Source organism: Abramis brama (assembly GCF_963993115.1).
Source record: "Abramis brama genome assembly, chromosome: 3".
NCBI classification, from domain to species: domain Eukaryota; kingdom Metazoa; phylum Chordata; class Actinopteri; order Cypriniformes; family Leuciscidae; genus Abramis; species Abramis brama.
Window position 1 is genome coordinate 62405971 of NC_139965.1, and position 26234 is coordinate 62432204.

General features: G+C 42.1%; 1 protein-coding gene across 1 annotated transcript in view; it reads right to left on the bottom strand.

Annotated features, from left to right (window-relative positions):
• The window catches only part of LOC311079951 (uncharacterized protein), a 66905-nt gene that overhangs the window by 37524 nt on the left and 3147 nt on the right, over positions 1-26234 (bottom strand). The window contains exons 10-16 of the mRNA XM_084109677.1: positions 25794-26138; positions 25518-25580; positions 25295-25318; positions 25072-25189; positions 24681-24797; positions 23698-23889; positions 23321-23473 (exon numbers count right to left, since the gene is read on the bottom strand). Of these exons, the coding sequence (XP_083965803.1) occupies positions 23321-23473; positions 23698-23889; positions 24681-24797; positions 25072-25189; positions 25295-25318; positions 25518-25580; positions 25794-26138 (1012 nt within the window). The remainder of the gene's footprint in view (positions 1-23320; positions 23474-23697; positions 23890-24680; positions 24798-25071; positions 25190-25294; positions 25319-25517; positions 25581-25793; positions 26139-26234) is intronic.

A 26234-nucleotide genomic window follows, 5' to 3' on the forward strand; every position in this document is an offset into this window, starting at 1 on the left:
CTATGGTGGCGTTGGTATAGACGTTCCCTCAGCGTCAATCAACGCATCGTCTCGTTTTCTCTTCAGGGAACCGAGGTTACGGTCGTAACTGAGGCGTTTTATAACTTTAATACTCACTCAAACGTGAACAGGGTCGATAGTGATTCCACATGTGACCATGATTTAATTGAGTTAATTTAAAGTAAGATATATTTGAATGAAGCTACGAAAAATAACATGTGCTAAAAAACAAATCCTGGGTTTTCCTTGTTAGGTGTGGGATCGTGGTTATGTGATTTTTGTCTAATGTCTGTGCCATGGATGTTTATTTTGTTCTCACTCGGCACATCTTCCACTAATCTTTTATCATTGTTCTTTTGTGTTTATTTAGTCTTTGAGAACTATACTATCCAATTCTTCTTGATTCCCATCTCGGCACTGGAATAAGGACACACAGGAACTTGTCAACAATTTTGAGACAACTGTGAAAATAAAACAGGATTGATGATGTACCAATTACCTTCATGCAATCCCGGTGAAACAATTCCAATTACAACTGAACTTAGAGATTCACTATCATGCCTCGACATTGTATGGTCCGATATGTTTGAGACTGAAGAGATAAACCCAGACAGAGCCAGACAGCAAGAGCTTGACTTTCTCCAAGGAGCCCCGCCAACTTGGCTGAATTTTTACACATCAGCAAACTTACCATTGGTCGAGAGGGACGGCTTTAATGATTTAATACAGTTAATCGAGGTGAAAAAAGAAAAAAGCTGTCTTCTCAGTGATGTTTCTTTACGATACCAGCCTGGCAGTGGAGGATCAACCCTCGGCATGCAGGTGCTTTGGCACTTCCGGAGAGATCTCAGATGTGCCAGAGCCATCGATTCTGACTTCGACACCAAAAAGCTGTCGAAACAAGTGCTGGACCTTTTTCTGCTGTCTAATGAAGAACGAGACCAGAAAACTGTGCTGCTGCTACTAGACACCAAGGAAAAGCTGGACAATGGTCTGCCTATCAAGAATGAGCTCTGGAAAAACCTGATTAAAGAAATCCATAATAGGGGCATCAACACTCAAACTCCAGTTGTGATCATTTTGGACTGGAGCACTAAAGACTTCAGTCTAAACGACACACTGATTCTTGGTTCCAAACCCTCTGAAGAGAAAATCAAACAACTGACGGAAAAACTTCTGCAACAGATCCGACTACAGAGGAAAAGCCAGTGGAAAGTCACAACCATAAATCTGTTGTACGATGAAGACAGCAGCGGATCAGCACTAGCCGGGGAGATACTGCAGGACTTGAGGGAAGAGTTCACATGTGAAACCTGGACAGACCCGTTCAGAACAAAGATTTCAGAAAATAAAGATGAGTTTACAAGAGAGATTGAAAATATGGCAAATAAACTGCTCGGAAAATATAAAATACATAAAAAACCTGTGCTTCTCCTGTTGGATCACAAAGATGGCAAGCCACTCCATCACTTATTAAAGAATCTGCAGTCAAAGCTTCAGCATGATCAGACCGACGGTCCTGCATTGATCATCATTAATGCTGTCAGGAAGAGTGTTGTTCGAGAGAACGACCATGTGAAGCTGAAACTGGAGCTCTTACCAGAGGAGAAGGAGAGGTTTGCCCAGAAAAGCCTGGAGATTGAAAAAAAACACAAGAAAATGTCAAACACGTTTCATGCCTTTAACATAATGCAGGGAGGTTTCCAGAAAGAGGAAGCAGAGAAATTGATCACAGGAGAAATGGCCAATCTCATTGAAAATGACCAAACGTCCAGCAGCACTAAACTTCTCAGTTTTATGGCTTTGATAAATTCATATGTCCCGGGTTCACACTTGTCGAAGCCTTTGTGCAAGAAATTCATTGAGCAAAGTGAATGGCCCACTAATGAGGGAAAACCTTCGGTGGAAGAGATAATGAAGCCTTTCATGGATCTCATAGTAATTTTCTCTGACGGAAAGGAAAAAGCAAACTGCATACGTCTGAAACATCCGATGATTGCTGATGCATGTCTGAAAAGGTTCAAAGAGAACAATCTGACAAGATTATCTGTTATCACTCTTGACTTCTTGAACAAGATGGTAGAAGGAAATGAGAGTGATTATAGGCAAATATGCAAGAGATTGTTATTCATAAGACCTGAGGGTCTGGTAGAAAAGGAGAAGTTTTCCAGACTGATTCTTGACATCATGAGGGAAGGTGCTACTAACAAATGCATTAAATTGTTGGAGAGGGCTTCAAATTTGTTCCCCACAAACCCTTTTTATCCTCAAGCACTTGCACGTTTGTATTACATCAAGGTTGATAAGAAAAGCAAATATGGTGAGGCAGAAAAATGGGCAAAAGAGGCAATTAAAAGAGACCCCAAAAAATCTCATATTAGGGACACACTGGGGCAAGTTCACAAAAACAACCTGTCAAGGATCTGGATTGTGAAGGAATGGACAAAAGTAAAAAAAACATGTACAGACATAAACATGCGTTTGGACATTGCACAGTCGGCCATTAAAGCATTTGAAGATGAAGAGAAAGCAGCTGAAGACGAGTTAGATGACGACACCACATTCAATAACAGGGGCCAGTTTGGTTTTCTACAGGTTTGCAAGGAGATTTATGATTTAATCAGTCCAAGAAATCGTCTTGAACAAACATACCATGATTTCATCAATGGCCTCAGAGGTAAAGTTGAGTCGAAGTGTGATTTCTTCGAAAGGTACCTGACATTCTCAAGCCCAAGCAACAAAACAGAGGAACCAGAATACTTCCGTAGAGATGTTGAGGATTGCTACAAGCTATACTTTACACAGGGACCGCAGACTGAAGAAGAGACCCTGAATGAGAGAAAACAGAAGACTTTTGCAGGAATGCTTCATTTCCTAAAGTCTGATATCAATGTGCTTAAACAGAATTTGAGTGCGATTGAAAAACCCCAAGCTGAAGATGAAACCCAAACCATCCTCTACATTCTTGCCAACATCATCTTGAGTCAGGCTGGTGAACCGGCGGTAAAAGCAGAAGAGCTTCAGGACATGTTACAGAAACTGTGGTCGACTAAAGCTGAAGGCAGAAGCCCAGAGTTTTACCTCTTGATCCTTTTGCTCTTTTGGCCTGAAGAAGCAAAGCCAAACCCTCCTAACCTTGGAGACTGTGTGCAATATATGAGTCAGTCTTACGAGAGGACGTACCAGAAACATCTTCGCGGTCGCTTCCTGGTTCCTCTGTTCTTCTACGGGAAAGGAGAAGGCTTGCAGAGACTCGTTCATGCCTTAAAACCACATCAGAACGGGTCACAGAGACTGGTTCACTCAAAACTACACCAAACGGATCTGGAGCTCCTCACTGAAGGATATGAAAGTGTAGAAGTTGAATGTCTTCAGCGAATCGATGGGATAGTCAAGAATCATCGAGTGTTTGCTGTTGGGCAACAGATTGAAGTCAACGCCTACAAACAGGCCAACGTTTGCAAACAAGGACACGTGTCTTTCTACCTCGGCTTCACAATCGGAGGACCTGTCGCCTACAACATCACATATCAGAACTGTAAGTATATGCTTTATATTCCAGACTCATAAACAGAGGTGTAAAGTCCAGGGGTCAGAAAGTAAAAGTCCTGCCATACGTTAGTTCCACCCATGAACTCCAGCTGATTTCACTCATTAGTTCTCTCTCCTGGCTGAAAATCTGAGCTAATTAGCAAATCAGGTGATTGGAACAAAATACTGAGGCGGACTTTTACTTTCTGAACCTGGACTTTACACCTCTGCTCATAAATCACATATTTGGCAAGCATTTGTCAGAAGTGAAGTTTAGTTGTGTTCAAAATGTAGATACAGTCAAACCAAAAATTATTCAGACACCAGATATAATTTGTTATATTTTTTTTATTGTATTAGTGTGTGCAGGATATAGTTAATTTATGTAATTGTGGAGAGCAAAATAAAGTAACCATGACATATTATACACAAAAAAACTCTTCATACAGTGACTACCAGTAAAATGTATACAAATTTTGGACCAAAAATTATTTGGACACTTTGACCTGATCATGTTTTGCTCTTTTTACACACAGACTGAACAAAATAAAGCATTGCTTGGTGATTGGTTGAGCTAAACTGGTATTATCTAATGGTGTAGTTAAATTTAACAGCTGACAGATATTCAACATAATTCATGTGTGAGACAGTCTAACAGAAGGACGGACAAAACCAGTCAAATATCAGCAGAGTTCATAACTCTGAGTTCTTGTCTTTTTATTATATAAATACATTTATTATATAAACATTTTATTGTCTGAATACATTTTGGTTTGACTGTATGTGATGTATCAGTTGTATTTTTCTTTCAGTGAAAGATTTTATTCTGTTTCTCTGCAGAGTTCATGGATGATCGAATGCTCTAAATGATGTTCTTCACTGACCCTGGAAATGCTCAACAGTGCCAGTAGACGATTAGATAATTAGATAATTCTGGTGGTGGGTCTGTAAATTACAATTATTTGTGTCATTTACATCTGAGATGTGTTTATTATCTGTTGTGTATCATTTGTTCTGAATTATTTCACAATATCTCTTGCTTTATCTGAACACCAGGACAAGCTCTATGCTAGTTGCACGTGGCCGCCATTTTGGATTTCGGATCAGCGAGTGTGTGGGTAGACACTTCCGGTTTCGCATTACGCCCGGTGCAGGGAGCCGGAGAAAGCCGAAAATTATCTTTTATAATTGTTTATAGGATCAATTATCACTTAAAATACTACTAAGATCCATATTACTATTACACGAGCCAATGGCAATTAAATGCACGGATGCATAGTCAGATTAATGAATGAAATACAACTGTTCACGAACAGAAGATTGTATTTGACTAATGCTGCATACGCATACGCAATGACAATTATGCCTACTGTAAATATAGACAAACAGCTACGATTAGAGTTGTTTGCATAAAATGCACCGTAAGCATTCACATGTTTGCCCTGTGATAGGCTACAATTTATCTCCATAAATACTATTTTCTCAATTCTGCGCATATATTTTCACTTACTTGCATCAATTGCTCGATCAATATTATCATCACATATTTTACATTTACGTTTTTAACTGTAGGTACCACAAACAATTTAATATAGGTAAGTTTGTGTATATTTTACACGTAGTACAATACTGTGTGCTGCTTAAACACCAGACAGATAATGATTTATGATCTTTACTCATCTCACTTGCACAAAATAAATGCAGTAATAGAAAGCATAGAAACGCACAGGTGAAATACACTGAAAATTATATGCATTTAAAAATTTGGTCGGGTTGAAGTCATCTTCTGCATCCACTCAGTCCGTACCGCAGCGTCAACGGGGAATGCAAGAAAGCTGACTGCTCTGTTGTAACGTGACGAACTGGTACATAACGGCACACAGCGATGAAGTGCTGAGGCTGTCACCCTCTGAAAGGCAAGTCGCCTCTCTTGAATCCTAAAAACACTCATTGTGAAAAAATATCTCTGTGGTAATGGAACTCGGTCGCTGTTGTCTCTCGCTCTCGCGGTCTCCCGCTCTCGCTGTCAGATCACCGGAAGTTTTCACCGGAAGTACTGGCCCACACACTCAAGTTCGAACGTCAACGGTCGCCATATTGTGCACGGAGCGAATTCCCATCAGTGAACTGAGTTGATTATTCCTTATGCACAATATGTAACTTTGAGATGTATATTTTCAGTGGTGGTGTGGCTACATTTGCTCCAATAAAAGTAATATAACATTATATCTTGCTGTCCCTGAATGCGGCTGCAGTAAACATTACAGCACGTATCCGGTATCATGGTGATTAGATCTGTAGTGTTCATAATCATATCTCCCCAGTTGATCTTCATGTTTAGCTGGACTCAAACGCTGGTTTGAAAACTCAGACCACGTTTCCACATCTTATAGTCTGTAACCCGTCCGGTTCTTCTCGTATCCGCATCTCTGGATAACAAAGACTGTGGAAGATTTTCCCCTACGCCCCTTTCTTCAGTTTACCTGCGTCGCCTCATAATCTTATCCTGGGTTTGGGCTTTGATTGCTGAAATAGCCTCAACTTATCAATTATATGATCTAAGAGTCTTTAAACACTTTGTTTTAAAGGTTAAGGAAAGTACTAATGTTTATCTCGTTTAATGTTAATGTCATCCAGCTGGATGATCAGACTCGCTTGCTTTCCCTTCATGAACTTCAGTTCCCAACACCCATCCCTATAGACTCATTAATGGTTGATCTCTTCCACCTGTGTGTTATTGTCTCGTTTAATCGGCCATTTAAGCTCTGTGTTTCCACTCACACCTTGCAAAGTCTTGAATGTTATTACTTTGAATTTTCTGAGCGTTTTCCTGGGTCTTGTTTTTTTTTATTCTCTGCCCGTATTCTGTGTTTTCTGTCCAGGGGCCGTTCTTCGTACGTCGCTAACTCAGTTAGCTGGATTTGATTGTTGACGATTTGGCATGATCTTGGATTGTTTGGTTCTTCGAAGCTCATCCTGGACTTGCTGTCATAGCAACAGGTGCGCAAGCTTAAACCTGCTCGGGAGCAGCTTATTTCATATTTCAACAGGATTAGATCCCGGCTTCATAAGCGGAGCTGATACGGGAAGTCCAGCGCAGCGCGATAGTGCACTTTCTGAGATGTAGGCTATATTTTTTCTTGTGACTCGTGAGATTGTCGTTTACATTATTAAATTGTTGGAAACGCACATTTATTTTCGACTTGTCGGAGTCGGGGTTTAACTGCAGCACAAACTGTTTGCATTGCCCTAAGATTATTTGCGAGTGGCTCTTTCCTTTACACTATTGTAGATGCGGAGAACCTGATGGAAAGTGCTGTCTGTCGTGTCGGAGTTTACCTGGCGCTTTTAGATTTAAAAAACAGTTTTAGGTTTTTTGTGGCATTTCCAAGCCACTTAAGACCCAATGTTGTAAAGCAGTTTTTTCAAGTTTTTTTAATTTATTTTTTAGGCTATCATAATTTTTTATGAAGATCATGCAATCATGACCATGCCGATTACAGTATATGTCACTCAGGCTTCACTACCGTGATTGGTACCATAGACTATAGGCTAGACCATAGACTGCCATCAAGGCCTCAATTAAGGGGATTATGTGAACAGAAAGGGGGTTCACAAGGTAAATGTGCAGCCCAGTTACTATTGGGATTCTTAATATTCCAGATTAATAATATTATATCAATAAAAAAAAAGGCAGTTGACTAAAATCTTCCATATCACAAATGTGAAAGCAAAATGGCCAGGATCTGTGCATGACTTAAGAATGTTCAGAGATTCACATTTATGCACATTATTTGAAAGTGGTAAGAAAAGTTCCACAATTAAATATCAAGCTCACTGTATTACATACACTTATGCTGATCCTAACAGAACTGCATGTTTTCATAGGTGATTATGACATGTTCCTGCAGACAGGTGTTTTATGACCCCATTCCCTGACCCAAACCAGTTACAGTGCAGCTCTAGCCAGGACAAGGGCACACAATGAAATGAACTTTGGCTAAAGGGAAGATTTCAGTGTCTGAGAAGTCTGAGGGTTGCACACCTGACAGGGCCTGTGGCATTGTTGCATGTGCCATATTACACAACATTGCCAAAAAAAAAAACAGTTTTCATTAAATGTTTAATAAAAGACAAATATGCTTAGTTCCTTGAGTTTTATTTCAATTGTCCTTTGTAAAGAAAAGCCAGTGGTCAAGTGCCTGCAACAAGAGATATTAGACACATGCCTCATGCAACAAATAAAAAGGAAAATTTGTCTATACACTGGCCACCTGTAGGCCTGTGTCTCCTCTGTCTGTGCAGACTCTTCTGTAGGCCTTTCTGTAGATGTGGATCCCTGCAGCTTATATTGCAGCCATAAAGCATACAAGTATAAATTAAGTAAAGTTATTTATGCACTTGCAGGTAGGCTAGTTCCTCCATATGACAGTTATCTGAGAGGTTGCAACCCAGTCTCACGGCAGTTCGTGACATAGTAACGAAATTTAATCTATTGATTCGTGTCCAAGGGCACGATTTTCCCCATTTTTTCGTGTCACTCAGCACGACTTTCAATCTAATGTATTTCAATGGGGCGTATTTTCCGTGCCTGCACCACGTCTTTCGTTGCAACATGGTCTCAGGGTCATTCTAAGGAAATGTCCATTTTTCTGTCCCTAGCCTTTACAGAAATATTACACTTAAAAAACACTTTAGGGTTACAATTTCTTTACATTTTAAAATAAAACAATATGTTATTTTAACAATTACACCTTCTTGAGCCATCAATATGGCAATATTTGATTTTTATTAATTATATAGAATTCCAAGCACCACAGAAGTGCTCGTCCCCACAGTCATGTACAGAGGGAAAATGCTTTATTTTGAGGTCAATAACAGGTTTTTACACTATTTAAAATACAATAATGTATACATAACTATCAAATATATTATGTAAATGATATATATAAAAAAATGCAGAATAAATATTATAAAATTTATAATGAAAGTAGTGGTCCCCTGGAGTTGTGTCACTGGTGTTACCGTTAAACAAAAATCTCTTATTTTGAAATAAAAATCACACTGATGACATCACTCGACTTCCTTCTTCCAGTTCCTGAATATCTATGAAGAAAAGCCCATGGTAGATCCACTGTCTCTTTTCAGTTAGCAGAAATCTTCTCATTTATCTCGTGATTTCATATGAAGCTTTTAGTTGAACTCACTGGTATGACCTACTTTACTGTTAGGTAATTGTAAAAAAACTAGAATACAAATGGATTAAACTACTTAATTTAGTTAGTATACCATGATTGACAACATGCGGTTTGTTACCTTGCAGCAGCCATTTTGTAAAATTAAATTTTCATGAAAATTGTCACTGATGTTACTGTCACTGGTGTCACCTTTCTTATGGGTAACACCAGTAACACCAGTGACTTCCATTTATAGATAAACTTTATTGTGTCACTGGTGTTACTGTCTTTTTTTCTGTCACATTAAATGCAATGTCACATGTGACATAGTAATAATGTTACATCCATTTTATTCTGCTACACTCAAAAGTTAAGATTTAAAGGATTGCATCATTACTTGGTTTTAACTTGATTTTAACTGGTTTTCAAATATTTTCATTGTTATAGCAAATAGATGGTAGCGCAGATGAACTAACCTCATTCAAGCACACTTTTAACAAACCTGATTAAAATAAATAAAACATAATCTCCTTATTTGTTGCGTTATTATTATTTTTCGCTAACTCTGTCTACATGTGCTGAAAAAAAATTGAAATAATATTTCATAAAAACCTTTAATATTGCCAAAGAAGTAAGGTAACACCAGTGACAAAAAAATGGTACATGCGGTCTTTAAATAAATGTACAAAAAATATAAAAAAATCATTATGCTGTAATTTATGCGTATTCATAAAGTCAAAGGGTAGTCTAATAATGTGGTGTAAGTTTAAATGTTAGAAAAAGAAATCAATTTTAAGACATCTTGCCATACCAAAAGTGGACGTTTCTGTAGAATGACCCCTCACCCCTATTCGTCACATGCCGTTTGGTCATTTCCCCCTCACGTCCAAAGCCGACGTTGAGGGTACCCCCTATTCGTCACTTGACAACGGAGAGGGTCGTTTATAATTGTCGATGGTATTTCAATTTGCAATGGCTTATAGTGAGCCTACTTTTCTTTTCTTTTTTTCTGCGCCAAAAAAAGAAAGAAAAAAAGAATAGCCTACTTTTATAGAACTTTCATCTCAATACTGATTATGAAGTTGTAATAAATTAATTATATAGCCTACTGCAGAAATGTTTATATTACTTTATATGGACATATCCTTTGGCAAAGAGATGGATGCATTCTGGGAAGTGATATGTGTTTAAATGTAATGGCTACATACTCGTTTTTCCTTCACTTGGACATTTATGCTGACCCCTTTAAAGGTTTGAGCACGGATATAAAATATTAAGACTGTACTTTTTAATTATGATTGATATTTTGGCGCAATTTTGTGCAACACGTCACTGTGTGCGACCATCGGAGAAACCATTGCCCAGCGCGATTCCACCACGGTAAGTCGCTTACAACAGTCTAATAAGCAAGATGAATTCATAAGCATTATTTACACGTCCAAAATGAATAAAATTACGAGTTTATAAAAAAAAAAAACATGTTCTAAGCCTAGATATAGGTTCTAGATGTATATATACAAAATAAAATTATGAGTATTTCCACATAAAAAAACACATGTTGTGATATATATCTCACAACATGTGTTTTTTTATGTGGAAAAACTCATAATTTTATTTTGGACGTGTAACTGCTTATTGAGAATTTTTTGGGGGAATAGTAATTGGGGACATTTAGATGATGTGATTTTCTCTCGATCATCGTGGTTCACACACAACGTCACTGTAATGTGTTAGTAATAACAATATTATCACTTGGTCTAACGTTATACTGCACATAACGCTGCCTTTAAATCTGGGATGGCGAACCCCTACACATGTTACGCGCCATTAAAAAAAATGTTACGCGACTTTTAACAGTAGCACAGGAAATAGGAACAACGTGAATCTGTATTTATTTATCCTAAGCATTTACAAGAAAATGGGAATCACTCACTATTTGGGTACACTTTTTAAATCTTATATCAACATAACACTACATAATTAACATTTTCTGTTGTTCTCCCTGCAGATCCTGTCAAACATATCACCTGTCGAACCTATCCGAACCTGATTTTCAAAACCCAAAGGCACTTTTAAGAGCCAACCTCTATCTCTTCATTATTTTCTATCTTACATCCTCTCTGTTACATCCTCTCTTTCATCCTCAATCTTTATCTATCTCACTTTATCTATTGCTCTTTCTTTCCTCCCTGTCTGTCTTTGTCTACTTGTCTGTCTTACCCATCGTTGTCAGTCTGTCTGTATTTCTGTCTGTCTGTATCTGACTGTCTGTCTGTATCTGACTGTCTGTCTGTATCTGACTGTTTGTTATAATGCCAGGGGGGTCTACAAAAAAGATCTGCCCCTTTTGTCAGGGGATAATATTTTGTGCTCAAAAGATCTGCTCACATTGTAAAAAGGAGCAGCCTCTGAAGCAGCGCCTCAAGAAGAAGCTTCAGAGGTTTGATGAGAAGCGAGAGGAATGGGTGGTTGGTCGTAAGAAAAACCACAACACTGCATCCATCAAGGATGAAGCCAATATCATGGTACGTACAATTTCATACATGACAGTAAACTGCCCAGATCATCTAAGAAGTACATTCAGTGGTACCATTTGTTATTGAGCATGCCAGCGCAAGGTCAGAAAGGCATTATTTTTTGCCAATATAGATAAATTTGAATATTTTTTTTCCCATGATACTTTGTCCTCCCTGTGTCATCAGAATCAATTTAAAAGTATAATTTAACTATCAACTTTGAAGGCACACGTAATTGTGATTTGTAGTTTTTATTTTAGTGGTGGTAATACAACCATAAAGTTATCACATCTTCACCGTAATACATCACATACCTAAATGATCTACCAGAGCAAAATTTGAACACACAGCAAATACAATTGAAACTCAGGAATTCTTGAGTTCATAACATATACAGTCATGCATTATGACAGAATTACAGGTGCAATTTAATAATCAAACTTTCTTATTGAGTGGATGAGAAATAACACATGAACTGCATTCATACTGTACTACTCAAAGCACTTTAAAATGTGAATGCGTCAACTGTAAATATGTGCAGCATTCACCCATTTGGTCACATAATCACTAAGGTTCTGCCTTTATTTATAATTAATCTTTAGATTGTCATTGTCCAGTTGCACAATGGTTACATAATCTTATCAATGTAGGTGCAAAACCCGAACTACTAATGTTACAAAAATAAATATTTATATAAAGTTATATGAAGGGTTCCCTCATGGTGTCAGATTCATCTTTTTACTGTTTTTCTATATATAGTTGTTTTTTGCTTCTATTGTATGAGCCTTTCCTGTTTGCACATAAAGCTAAACTCACCATTAGGTTAAAAAGGCTGAATGGCAGTAACCTGGATGCTGTCATTAATAATGTTATATATATTTAAATTAATATTCTTAGTTATTTTTTATGTTGTTTTTCTATTACTTAAAACAGCAAACACACAATTTTGTCATTGCAGCTTGAGAAACTCCATGCCATTGGCTACAAACCAGTTCTGCTACTAGGAAAGGAGAACAAAAAAAAAGAAATTAAGTGCGAAATATTAACGCCTCGCTGCACACTCTCCACCTTTGCCCAGGACTACCTACAGAAGATAGGTTCATTTTATGAATACCTCTGTGAAGGTGAGATGCATGCACTGTCTTAAAGTCACAGTTCACAACTTGTGTTGAGTACTCAAAATATTTTATTAATGTTTAAATCTTAAAGGGATGACTCACCCCTAAAACTTAAATTCAATCATTCTTTTTTTCTGCTGCTGAATGCTTGTATGATCATAGGCTACTCTATGTGACGTCTCTACCAACACGTTTAATGTAGACGCAAATGGGTAGAAAAACATAAAAATTCACACCTGGCAAATGATTATGGGAATTGAAGTAAACTTTCAAAACAGTAGTTTCTTGCAACTGCAGATACTCAGACATGTAGATTCTAAGTGTATTGAGCCCTGTTTGTATTAATAGCATGCAGCACACTGGTCTACAATGGGATTTGGCACCCAGAGTTAAGTGCATTCAAGCATATACTGTCAACTTTAGAATTATGTTTGGTATGTTTTTGTAGGAGCCATATTTCATTTCTGCTTTCAGCCCACATACAACCATATTTTTAATGTTTAGGCACACTGACCACAGCATTTTTTGTAGTGACATACTAATTGAACACATTACATTTGCAAAGACCCGTTTTGGTCACTGGGTCAATGAATCAAATGATAATGAATCTATATATACTCATTGAAACAATATCGAGGACAGTGCTAAAATGTAGATCAGTGGTTCCCAACCCTGTCCTGAAGGACCCCCAACACTGCACATTTTCTTTGTCTCCCTCTTCAAACACACCTGATTCAACTCATCAGCTCATTAACCCATGTGATAATGAGCTGATGAGTTGAATCAGGTGTGTTTGATGAGGGAGACAAAGAAAACGTGCAGTGTTGGGGGTCCTTCAGGACAGGGTTGGGAACCACTGATGTAGATCATTAAAGGAAATAACACAGAGAAAAAGAAAACCATCAAATTTTTGCTGTGGATACACCACAAACTTACACTGCTACTAACTTTGAGGCATAAAGCCCAAAGTTTTTTAGCGCACGTAGTCTAGTCTTAACTGAATAGTTTGACCCAGTCTGTAAACAAACATTATACTTGTCATTTTTTCAATAGATATTATGAGCACTCTGGGTTTTATTTTCCTGACTTAAAGATATATTGTATTGGTTATCGTCATAGAAAATCAATCAAATATATTACAGATATCTACCGTAATACATCCAGTAGACTCTCAATAGTTCTCTTGCAATCAAAAGTGCCTTCAAATCTGGTTGGGGAAAATTTGGTATATATTATTCAAACACATTTACCTAACAGTTAAAACAGGTACAGATCAAGCTTATGGTTAACCTCTATGTTCTCTTACGAGAGGTTCTCTCGTATTGCGTAAGTAGCTTACGCTTCGGGAAAGTTCTCTTTCTTCGAGATCTGAAGCCAAAAAATTATCCTTAATTTTGCATTTATTGTCAACGCAGTGCAGCGGCAGGCAGACCAAAGCAAGCTGTATAAGCGTGCTCATTGGCTGCCAGGCGGCAACTGCTTAAGCCTACCAGTGAGCCCGGCGTGACGTCACACCCAATGAGGGCGCTTCGCGCCCTCCACACCCTTCTAACCGTCAAGAAGGGTGTGGCCAGTGTGTAAATAAGGAGGGCTCACAGGCTGAACTCTGATTTTCTTGTCTTCAGCGAAGCTCTTCGCATCGCTGGATCTTGAGAAGCCGCCGCCGTCGAAACCAGCGACCAGCAAGCTTAGGACAGCGCCTGAGGAAGCCGGCCACCTTCGCCGCCTTCAGCCATCCGTGCCTGCTACGCTATCCGGCGACATATCCTTTTATTACTGCTGTGTGTGTTCGCCCTGCGACACACACTCTCTCTCACTGTTCTAAAAGAGCACGAGGCGTTTTTGTCAAAATGCCTCGTTTTTCCTGCGGCTCGTGCCGCGCCCCGCTCAGCAACGGAGACCGCCACCTCTTCTGCGCTCTCTGCCTGGGCCGCGAGCACGCCGCCACCGCACTCTCTACGGGCGGCTGCCCCGAGTGCGAGGAAGTTTCAATGTCGAACCTGCGGGCTCGACTTGAAGTTTTCGACCAAGCTGTCGCTCCGCCTGTCCCTGCCGGGCCGCGCAAGAAGAAGCGCCGCTCGCAGAGACCACCGGAGACTGTTGTGACTGAGGAGCTCGCCGGAACCTCTCCCTCGAGCTTCTCTCTCGCCCTCTCCGCCCCCCCTCCCGGCCGCTCAACCGCCGGCTCTCGCCCGCGCCGCCGCCGCGTCAGGGGATGAGGCGAATGAGATAGACACTCTCCCTCTGTTCGAGCCGCGCTACTGCGCCGCTCACAAGGGATGGCAGAAGCGGACGGTCTTGGAGCTCTCTTTACGTTACAAGAAAGCTACTCCGTCCTCGCGCGTCACTCACCGGCGAAAAGGAGAACAGAGTGTTTTCGTCCCGCTGTGGCCGGACCTACCTCCATTTCTCAGTCCCCTCTTAAGTTCAGGCGACTGGAATTGTTCATATCGCAGTGTACGAGCCTGTTATAAATACACGCACGTATTCTCCCCTGTGGCTCAGTGGCGGAATCTTAGGCTTTCGCGGCCAGAGACCCGTGTTCGATCCCGGCTCTCGCGGCAGTTAATAATTTATGCTGTTCGCTTCTCCGAGCTCGCGGCCAGCTTTTCTTACATACAGAAAGCAAACCCGCTCTCCCCCTTGTTGGGCCGCGCAGATTGCGCCGTTCACAAGGGATAACAGAGCGGACGGTCACGAGCAACGTTCAGCGCGCGCACCTCACTCACCGGCGAAAAGAGGAGAGAGAGTGTTTTAGTCCCGCTGTGGCCGGACAAACCGCCAATTCTCACACATTTCTCAGTCCCCTCTTAAGTTCAGGCGGCTGGAAATATTACTATTGCAGTAAACGAGCCTGTTTTTATACACGCACGCCTGCAAACGAACATGAGAGGACTAACTGAAAGGTAATGTATTCTCCCCTGTGGTTCAGTGGCAGAATCATAGGCTTTCGCGCGGGAGACCCGAGTTCGATCCCGGCTCTCGCGGCAGGTAAAAATTTATGCTGTTCGCTTCTCCGAGCTCGCGGCCAGTTTTTCTTACATACAGAAAATGAACCCGCCTCTCGTACCACTCCTACTCATGGTGCTCGAGTATTTATGAGCGTCTAAACACGAGGGAAGAAAAGACGGTTAAGTCCCGCTGCGGCTGGACCACTGTCAAAGCTTCACGCTCTGTTAGTCCCCGTTGCCATGGCTACTGCAGATGTTTACTTTGCAGTCATCGAGCCGGTATATCTACCCGCTCGCCTGCGCGCAACCACCGTTCTCACGGCGACCCAGAGAAATCTCAAATGAGCATAATGTCTGGTTGCACGGCTCACGCCGTATGTGTTTCAAATGCAGTGAATGTGCCCACGTTTCCGTGTTCACCCCTGCACACAAGCACTATAAATCCCGTGTTTCTCACAGAGTCCATTCTCACAAAGCAGGCAGAAGCCGCTCGAGTGTTAAAAGTAGGTCACGTGTCCACCTCACCGTGCCCACACCTACTCACTGCCCGCTCTGTCACACGGCCTCTCACGACCGGTCATGTTTTAAATGTAAGTCCTGTGCCCGCCTTCGAGCGCTCACACATACTAACGAACATTTCGCCCCGACGCCGCCCTCGCGCGTCGCGCCTCACACTATATGTTCCCCGTCCAAGCCGCCGGGACACCATGTGTAAAACGGCCAGCTATCGCTGCGTGCGATCCGCCGTATCTAAGCACCAAGAGCACGCGCGCTGCGCCCACCCCTCCGTTTCGAGCTCTCGAGCCCGCGACGCGCGGCGATCAGAGCCCGGAGGCCATTCTGCCCCTGGCTTCACACTCAAAAGCGTGGGAAGCTATTCCAGGCGCATCAGAATGGGTGCTAAGCACAGTAAAAAAGGGCTATACTCTGCAGTTCGCTCGCCGCCCCCTGCGCTTTCAGGCGCGTACCGAGACGAGAGTGAATGGGGAAGTAGCACATCTACTTCGAGCAGAAATAGCTACACTTCTGTGCAAAGGGGCTATAGAACCGGTTTCCCCTTCTATGAGCGAGTCGGGCTTTTACAGCCGTTATTTCCTCGTTCCCAAGAAGGACGGAGCTCTCAGACCAATTTTGGATCTAAGATGTTTGAACAAGGCTCTTATGAGAAGACCGTTCAAAATGCTCACAACCGGGCAAATTCTCGCGCAGATTCGCCCGAGGGACTGGTTTATATCTCTCGATCTAAAAGACGTGTACTTTCAGATCCAGATAATACCCCGTCACAGGCCATTCTTGAGATTCGCCTTCGACGGTCAGGTATATCAGTACACCGTCCTGCCTTTCGGCCTGTCGTTGGCACCCCGTACATTTACGAAGTGCATGGACACGGCTCTCGCTCCCCTGAGGGGTCGGGGAATGCGAATTCTGAACTACTTGGATGATTGGCTAATTCTAGCACAGTCAGAGGCCGAACTCATCGCCCACAGAACAGTGCTTCTAAGCCACCTGGACAGCCTGGGGCTCACGGTCAACTGGACCAAGAGCTCATTAGTGCCCAGTCAATCAACCTCTTTTCTGGGTTTGGATCTGGACACTGTGGCAATGACGGCCCGCCTGTCGACACAGCGCGCGCGCTGCATTCGACACCTGGCCGCGTCCTTCCAGCCGGGCAGCACCGCACCTCTCAAGACATTTCAGAGGATGCTGGGTTGTATGGTTTCAGCTGCAGCAGTGCTTCAGCTGGGTCTGTTACGTATGCGCCCGCTACAACGCTGGCTGAATGCCCGAGTGCCTCACAGAGCCTGGGCTTCCGGCGGCATTCGAACCAGAGTGACTCAGAGCTGCGTTTTCAGCACTGAAGCCCTGGTTAGCGGCCGACTGGTACCAGCGGGGAGTGACAATGGGAGCCATCTCACACCGCAAAGTTATCTCGACGGACGCTTCCACCTCAGGTTGGGGCGCTCTTTCGAGGGCAAACCGGTCTTTGGCCTGTGGTCAGACCAGGAGAAATGCCTCCACATAAACTGTTTGGAGATGATAGCGGTCGAGAATGCGCTCAAGCGCTTCCTCCCATTCATACAGGATCACCATGTGCTAGTCCGCTCGGACAACATGTCTGTGGTATCCTATGTGATCCGACAGGGCGGTGTCAGATCCAGGAACCTGTGCAAGCTGACAGAACGCCTTCTCGTGTGGGCTCACCGCTCGTTGCGCTCGCTGAGAGCCGCGCACGTGCCGGGCCACCTGAATGTCGGTCCAGACAGACTGTCCAGAGACATCATTCCCCCGGGAGAATGGTCCCTGCAACCCCAGACAGTCCAGTTTCTCTGGCGCCTATTCGGCAGAGCGGAGGTCGAGAGACAACGCTCATTGCCCGAAATTTTTCTCGAAAAGCGAGGACGTGCTGTCCCAGACCTGGCCCAGCCTCCCGCTGTACGCTTTTCCCCCGATCTCCCTGTTACCACAGGTTTTAACAAGGATCAGGGTAACACAGCACCCAGTGCTCCTTATAGCCCCGCGCTGGGAGAACCAGATTTGGTACCCAGAGCTGGTGAGGCTGTCGCACTCACCCCCATGGCCGATCCCGGTGAGAAAGGATCTCTCTCAAGCCGGTGGGTCAATCTGGCATCCCCATCCGAAGCGATGGTCTCTGCATGCATGGGTAATCAACGGATACCCGTTGACCTGCCAGAAGGGGTCGTGAACACGATCACGCAGTCTAGAGCTCCCTCCACGAGACGGCTCTATGCGTCTAAGTCGTCTGTGTTCTCTAAATGGTGTGCTACTAAGAGCTTTGATCCACGCACATGTGGGGTTCCGCAAGTGCTCTCCTTCCTACAGGAGCTGTTGGAAAAGGGCAGGTCCCCTTCCACGCTCAAAGTGTATGTGGCGGCTATTGCAGCGTTCGCTGAGACGACGCGCAGCTGGGCAATCGGAAGGAATGAGCTTATTATCCATTTCCTCAGAGGAGCCAGGCGGATGAATCCCCCGCGGCCCCCCTCGGTTCCTATTTGGGATCTGTCCTTGGTCCTGGAGGCCCTGAAGGCTTTTCCTTTTGAACCACTTGAATCTGTGGATCCTAAGTACCTTTCGCTCAAAACCGTTTTTCTGATAGCTCTGTCTTCAGTAAAACGCGTGGGGTATCTGCACGCGCTATCTATTAGCCCTGCATGTCTTGAGTTCGGACCGAATGACTCTAAAGTCATTCTCAGACCGAGACACGGTTACATCCCCAAAGCGATTGGTACCCCCTTTAGGGCACAAATCATCTCCCTCTCGGCTCTGCCAATATCCGATAACGGGGACAGTGATAACCTCCTATGCCCTGTAAGGGCGCTGAGAGTTTACATCACGTGTTCCGCCGCTTTCAGGCGGTCCGAGCAGCTCTTTGTTTCTTTTGGCGGACGCACCAAGGGTCTCGCCGCCTCGAAACAGAGCCTGCCCAGGTGGATAGTGGACGCGATTGCAGCAGCTTACGCCTCCAAACACCTGCAGTGTCCTTTGGGTGTCAGAGCCCACTCCACTAGAGGCATGGCCTCTTCGTGGGCCTGGTCCAGCGGAATTTCTATTCACGATATTTGTATGGCGGCGGGCTGGGCCTCCCCATCTACATTCGTGAGGTTTTATAACCTGGAAGTTCCCGCCCTGCAGGCTAAACTGTTATCAGTATAAGTGGCATGTATGCTCTGCCCAGTCGCTTATGTGCAGACTACGTCCACATACTGGTTAATTTTCTGGTTGGCACCAGGGGAAGGATTCTTTTCCACAAATAGACCAGTGTTTCTGCTCTATTCCCTTTCCCTATACGTGTTTATGCACTGTGTGGGCCCGCGCTGCCGGCCACACCATTTCCACTGATGTATACAGACCGGCTATGCCGCTCTATCATTTATGTGAAGTGAAGTGCTTAGTACAGGTGTGGGCCCGACCGGCCACCTGTTTCAACGTTATGTTTTTCCCCGGTCTCCCTGGGATTCATGTGTTGGATGCTCGGCGCGCACGGCGTTGACAATGGGTTCCCGAAGCGTAAGCTACTTACGCAATACGAGAGAACCTCTCGTAAGAGAACGTACTCGGTTACCTAATGTAACCTCGGTTCTCTCTAGAAGAGGGAACGAGTATTGCGTAACCTGCCGTGACGCGCCACGAGCTTTTGCGCTTCAGACTATGAAAACCAGAGTTCAGCCTGTGAGCCCTCAATATATACACACTGGCCACACCCTTCTTGACGGTTAGAAGGGTGTGGAGGGCACGAAGCGCCCTCATTGGGTGTGACGTCACGCCGGGCTCACTGGTAGGCTTAAGCAGTTGCCGCCTGGCAGCCAATGAGCACGCTTATACAGCTTGCTTTGGTCTGCCTGCCGCTGCACTGCGTTGACAATAAATGCAAAATTAAGGATAATTTTTTGGCTTCAGATCTCGAAGAAAGAGAACTTTCCCGAAGCGTAAGCTACTTACGCAATACTTGTTCCCTCTTCTAGAGAGAACCGAGGTTACATTAGGTAACCGAGTACGTTTTAAATAAGCAAAACACAACACTTGTTTAACTTGCACAGGATGGACCCAGGATTCCAGTGGCAATGAGGATCAGCTGATTACTCTGCAGCTCACACCCTGCGAGGCGAAAACAAATAGTGTTCCAACCAATCACCGACAGGGGTGGGTGTTGTGAGTTTCGCGTGCAGCCGTCATAGGCAGCCGTGCACGAGCGCAAAACCTCACAACACCCGCCGTGATTGGTTGGAACACTATTTGTTTTGGTTTTGAGTGGTGGTGAGCGCAACTGTTTTTGTGTGCAGATCTCAGAGCCTAGGCTGCCTACAGAGACGCGTTTTTTTTGACTGCATGCTTATGGGGCGGCCAGCTAGCGGATCATTAGGAAAGATTAGATGAATGTGATCATTTATGTTTGGGCCAAATAACTTAAAGGCAGGGTAGGTAGGAATGGTCTAAAAAACTTCTTTTTCAAATTTGTTTAAAATTTATGTACATATCAATACATAATTAAAATGTAAGTACTCTGAAAAAGAAAGTATAAAAATCGAGTGTCTGTAGACCTCTCAGGACTGTTTTAAAGACAGTTCATTATTTCCATTCACTCCCACCCCCTCCCTTCTGGGCTCCTTCCAAAGCCACGCCCCCAAAACACATGAACGCGCGACTCCAACCGCTGAGCTGAAGACGCATTATTTACCTGAGACAAGCAGAGAGGAAGGAGCACAGTGCATGTAGTGACATCATGTCAGAATCACATGTAATAAAAAAATCTAACGCTAATTGCTTATGAATATAAACAAATAAGATGTATTTTAGTACTCACTATCAAGCTAGCATATTGATATTGGTAAATTTAAAATATATATTTTTTGATTCGCTAACGAGCTAGTTATATAAGCTAAAAACAGGTTGCATTGATACACTTTTTTACATTACCATCAGTTATATTGTGATGAAGATGAATTTCGTGTAAGATTCATAACATATATGGTGTTCTGCATGTAGGGGTGGGAGATATTGACAAAAATGAATATCTCGATATTTTTTTCCAATATCTAGATATAGATATTCAGGGGATATTTTTGCCATCCTTCAAAGAAATGTGAGCAAACTGGCAAAGAAGGTCCAGTTGGTCTTTTGACTTGCTGCATTTGACCTATATTATTCTAGGCTATAGAAAAAACAATAAAGGAGCTAACTAAACAGAATCTGTGGCACCCCCTACTTTTTCCACTTACAAAAAAAAAAAAAAAAAAAAAAAACTTAACTAGGCACTTCTTGCAACAGTGATTATTAAATCAAACAACAATATTGTTGATGATCAATTCAAAGTAAAAAAAAATTAACATTTTCAAAACGGTATAAATCCATTCATTTTTCCCCCAAAACGCTATAAATCCATCTTTTTTTTTTTTTTTTCTAAATTTATGGTTTGTCTTTTTAAAAAAGTTTTTGTCTTTTATTTTTCGTGTTTGCATTTATGAGGAAAAAACAATATTACTTGACAGTTCTCCATTATGGACGCGAGCGCTCTGAAAGCTGCACTGAGACTTTCAAACTTTAACAGAGACCTCAAAACAGAAAGCACAAAGCCTTTCTTTAAAACGAATTTCGTTTTGTATTAATTGTATCTTAATTTTAATATATTTTTTTTTCATTAATTCATTAATATTTTCATTCCTGCATTAAATACATAAAGTAAATATAGGCTATCAATCACAACATAAGGTGCTTGAACTGGAGATTATATCATCGTGAGCCTCGCCTCACAGGCCTAAAAAATGTGGAATATATTTACAGAAATCTGGTTCTAAACAAAACCATCCAAAACAAAATAAAACTATGTAGCCTAAATGTGCATTTCTCCGGTGCATGCGTTCACTAGCCTACTGCGAAGATCGCGAGTCAAATATCGTCAACTTCATCTTTGCAGCCGACACAGAAATTAATAAACAATTAAAATGTCTTATTGCAATATTTTACACATTCATAATCATTACTTTTGCTGGTTCTTTGAGGCAGCTTTTTAGGTTTATGGCGTTTTGGAAAAGAGCTCTTCACGTACAAACACCGTTTCACCAAGGCACAGCAGCCCTTCAGCACATAAGAACAAAAAGAGAAAAAGCACGGACTTACTAATTACGAAACTTTGATGTGGTTGAACAGCTGAAACAGTCACAAATTCCTCTGCAACTCAAACATTCGAAGGAAGAGAACAGCATTACAGTTTTCAGCGCGTCCTCCTTTGATTGCTGTGTTGTGACTGGAAAAGTGCATGCAGGAGCACATGCGCAAAATGTAGGTTTGTAAAATGTCCTTTTGTAAAATAAAAATAATTTTAGGGCGAAGCAGAGGAGGTCGTGCAAGAGGCCGTGGCGTGCAACTAGGGTCCGAGGAAGTAGAGGCTGAGGACGGGGTGGTCGCTGGAAAGCTACGCCGATATTGACACGCGTTTTATTTCTTTGTTTATCCAAACAAAGAAATAATTTTTGTTCATTACCTTTTCTTGTACTGTCTTCTTTTTTTTTTGCCTTGTTTGCCTTCACTAACTGCATGCCGGTAATGTGAATTTTGATTGCTCTTTCTCTGCCATTGTTTTGCTATTCCTAGGTTCAGTGCCTCTCGAATTCCTCAAATCAAACGTGCGCGCATCCGCGCGCAAGTGGGCAGATCCCGTGGCAAAAGGGTTGTTGCCATGGTTGCGAGAGAGAGTGACAGTCGCCTAAGCCAATCCTTTGATTCGTCCCGAATCGAAATAATGAGCTGTGTTTAATACAGATTAAACGGTCTAGAGTCACTTGCTTTTTATACTCTTTTTTTCAGAGTACTTACATTTTAATTATGTATTGATATATATAGAAAGTTTTAACAAATTTGGATCTTTTTTTTTTTTTATAGTCCTACCTACCCTGCCTTTAAATGGAGTAAAAAGATATCACCAATTCATATCTACATAGCAGGATGATTGGCATTTTTATGTGTATCGCTGACATGGGACCAGGCAAGCTTCTGTATAAAACAACTTAAGGCAACATGGCTCACTGAGGTGACTTTTATGTAGGGAGGCCCAAAGCAGCATATATATGTCTGATAGCTGTTTTAAGTTAACAGTTTTCTTCTTCACTACAGTTGTGCTGAAGTAACATATTTTGTTACTTGCTGACCAGCAAGGTTTTCTATGTTGACTGGAGGAGATAATAATAAGATTAATCTTGATGTTATGCTAACCCCATGTAACACACCAGGACACAAATTCCAATGTTCAAATTCTTTTGTTCATTTCCGCTTTCCAGTAACAGACATAGTACAACAAATCTGCACATCTTTCAAGCAAATGTGAATCTTTATAGCCTTACTGACTTGTTACCATAGCTACAGTAACAACTTTAATCCCCATTTTATGTATATCCCAAAGGACCACGGCAAAGAGAGCCATAACCGTTCTACTCCATCCAAGTTCTGTGACTGATGTGTTTTTTTGTATGTTTTTTTTAAACACATTAGATGGACAGGGTTTTAATTAGACTTACCCTCCTCAGCCAACTTGTTCTTGAGAACCATTGCCAGGCTCTGCAACCACGTGCAGTGTTGTGCCATCTCCAACACCAAAACGCTTGTTTCCTCATGCAGTCGCCTTGTTAACATCACTTGGTCGTGCACTCGTTTCTTGATTGAAATGTTTGCTAAGAATCAATAACAGTTATATGTACACATGAGACAATCTTGCATAATCACTACAAACATTGACTTTTTTTAATCAAATTGATACATAAGAAAACTGAAAATACACCATTAAACTAAATTAATATTACAACACTCAATATGTAACATGCATGCCTTAGTTCAGTATGCTCTATAAAGCAGAACTGTAAATAAATTCCTGTGAAGCATCTAAAAACAGACATACCACTGCCATGAACCTCCCACGGCCATATTTGAGACACAGTGCTCTCTCCAGTTAGGGAATGCTCCACCACAGCTACGTCAATGGTTGTTGCCGATTCTAGTACAAGATCATTGTATTTCTGTATCTCCTGAAGAAGGAGTTTTTTGTCTTCTGCCAGCTTCCTTCGAAGGCGATGGCGAAACTTGCTGCTGTCTAGAAAGACATGAAGTACAGAGGCAGAGGTTTTTGACAGAACTCTTCAACAAGAAAAAAATTATAGCACCAAAAAATTGAAAAGCAAAGCTGCAGTTACTGAAGTATGTGAAAATTATAATGTAGACTGACATGGGAAACAAATTGTCCAGTGTGTAACATTTTGGGGGGAATCTAACTAACACACACACACACTTTTCATGATTGCCTGAAAATAATAATTGTGCATTAATTAATTAAGAATGGGCAGTTTTAAATACGTTCCCCTTCCACGGAGGCCGCTATGTTGCACCTCCATGTTCCTACAGTAGCCCACAACGGACAAACAAACACTGGGTTTAGATCAGAGTTCTCAAACCGGTTCCACGGAGGGCCTAGTGTATGCAGGTTTTTGGTCTTTCCCTTCAATTAGTGCCCAATTAAGACCTAGACTACCAGGTGAGGGGAGATCTTAACCAATTAGTGACCTACTCAATCAGTTTGGTTCAAGGTAAAAGAGAAAACCTGCATACACTAGGCCCTCCGTGGAACCGGTTTGAGACCACTGGATAGTACCTCTCACATTTTCTCGTCGGCTACCGTAGCTTGGAAAGATAGAGGTGAGGTAAGCTGGTTGCAATCGTCAAACCTCACTGATAGATACCACTAAATCCTACAGACTGGTCATTTAAAGAACAGAATTCAATGATTGAGCTGAACTGTGCTACTACATTATTTGCTAATTCCATGTTGGTGGAATAGGATGCATACATAGCCTGAATTTATCAACCTATTATATTATATAGTTATACCATTCTGACGGTAGAGGGTTCGCTTCCGGTGCCTCACACTAAGGTAAAGCCCCTCAATTGATTGCTGAAGTCCTCTGTGTGTGGTGCCTTGACTGGCACGAGATGTATCAGGTGTCTCTGTAGAAGATATAGTGAAAGCAAATTCACTGTTAAAACAACACAGAACCGTTTCTCTGCTTGAATTTCATGTAAAACATTTTAATCCAACTTATTTAAACTTTGTATGTGCACTTCCTGCAGGGAACTGGAATATACTAATAAACCTGACATAAATGTGGCATCACATTAGATGAAGATCCGCCTACTATTTTTTGCTGCTCTTTAATATCAAACATAAAATTTAGATTGTAGAAAGGGATGTTTGTTGTTTCTTTTATCTGGTCATGCTTACCACCAGCTGCCCATTCTTTTACATCAGATAGCCACTGTGACACCACTTCATCTGTGCAATCTAGCTCTGTTTTTAGGTCAGCTAGCCTTGCAGTCTCATCCTTGAGTCTCTGACAAGTCTGATGAACAGTTATACAATAATAAGGATTAAAACTTTGTATGATTAACAACAGGCCAAGTAAACACAACAATAGGACACACAAAACAATTAATAGGAGACTTACCTTCACATATCTTGTGGAAAGTGCCTGATGTAAAGAGAGATTTTATTTCTCGTTCCACCCCATTGCATGCAAAGTAAGCATGTCCACCCGTGCTGTTGAAAGCAAATAATGAGGTTATGATGATCAATCTAAAAAAATGTATACACGAATATTGCAAACTCCGATCACCTGCTTTGGACATATATTTGGTCGTCAGGGCACAACGTGAGAGGTAGCTGTTCACTTGCTCCACCTCCTCACCAGCGGTTGTCCCTGCTCCTTCCTGGTTCCTGCCACTCCAGTTAATCTGTTAGTAAAGGGTGGAAGAAATTCAATTTAATTTTATTTATATAGCCCAATATCACAAACCACAATTTGCATCAAAGGGCATTACATTCCATGCAAGAAATGGTTATGCAAAAGGACAAGATAATATAGTGTAGCTTAACTTATATTTCATATTATTAATGTGCTTGTAAATATTACAAATGTACATATGATGCCAAAATATTATACACACCTCACACTTAGTAGCATGGGCTCGAGCATGCATTACACTGAGAAAGGGTTTCATAGTGGTCAGCTCCTGAAGAGCAGGAAGGACACTAGCTACTTTCTCCAGGTATGGCCAGTATTTGCATGCCACGTCCATTGCGAAGAATTGTGCCTTGGCTGGCATGAGCTCCCTTTGAAGGTACAGAGGGTAGGCAAATATCTCCCCCCTGTACATATTAAGGGCTTTCAAAAGGAACCCATGGCGACACACAGCAACCTCCATCCCCTCTTCATCCAATTTTGAAGCCCTCCTTGAAGTTTCCCTCGCTGCTGTCCACTGGGAGTCCCCACATGTGCCTCTTCCCTGTGTCTATGACACACAAAACAAACACGACAAATCAAATAAAAGCAATGGCGTCATTCAATATATGGCATTTATTCTCTCAATTTGATTTTGTAATTGGTA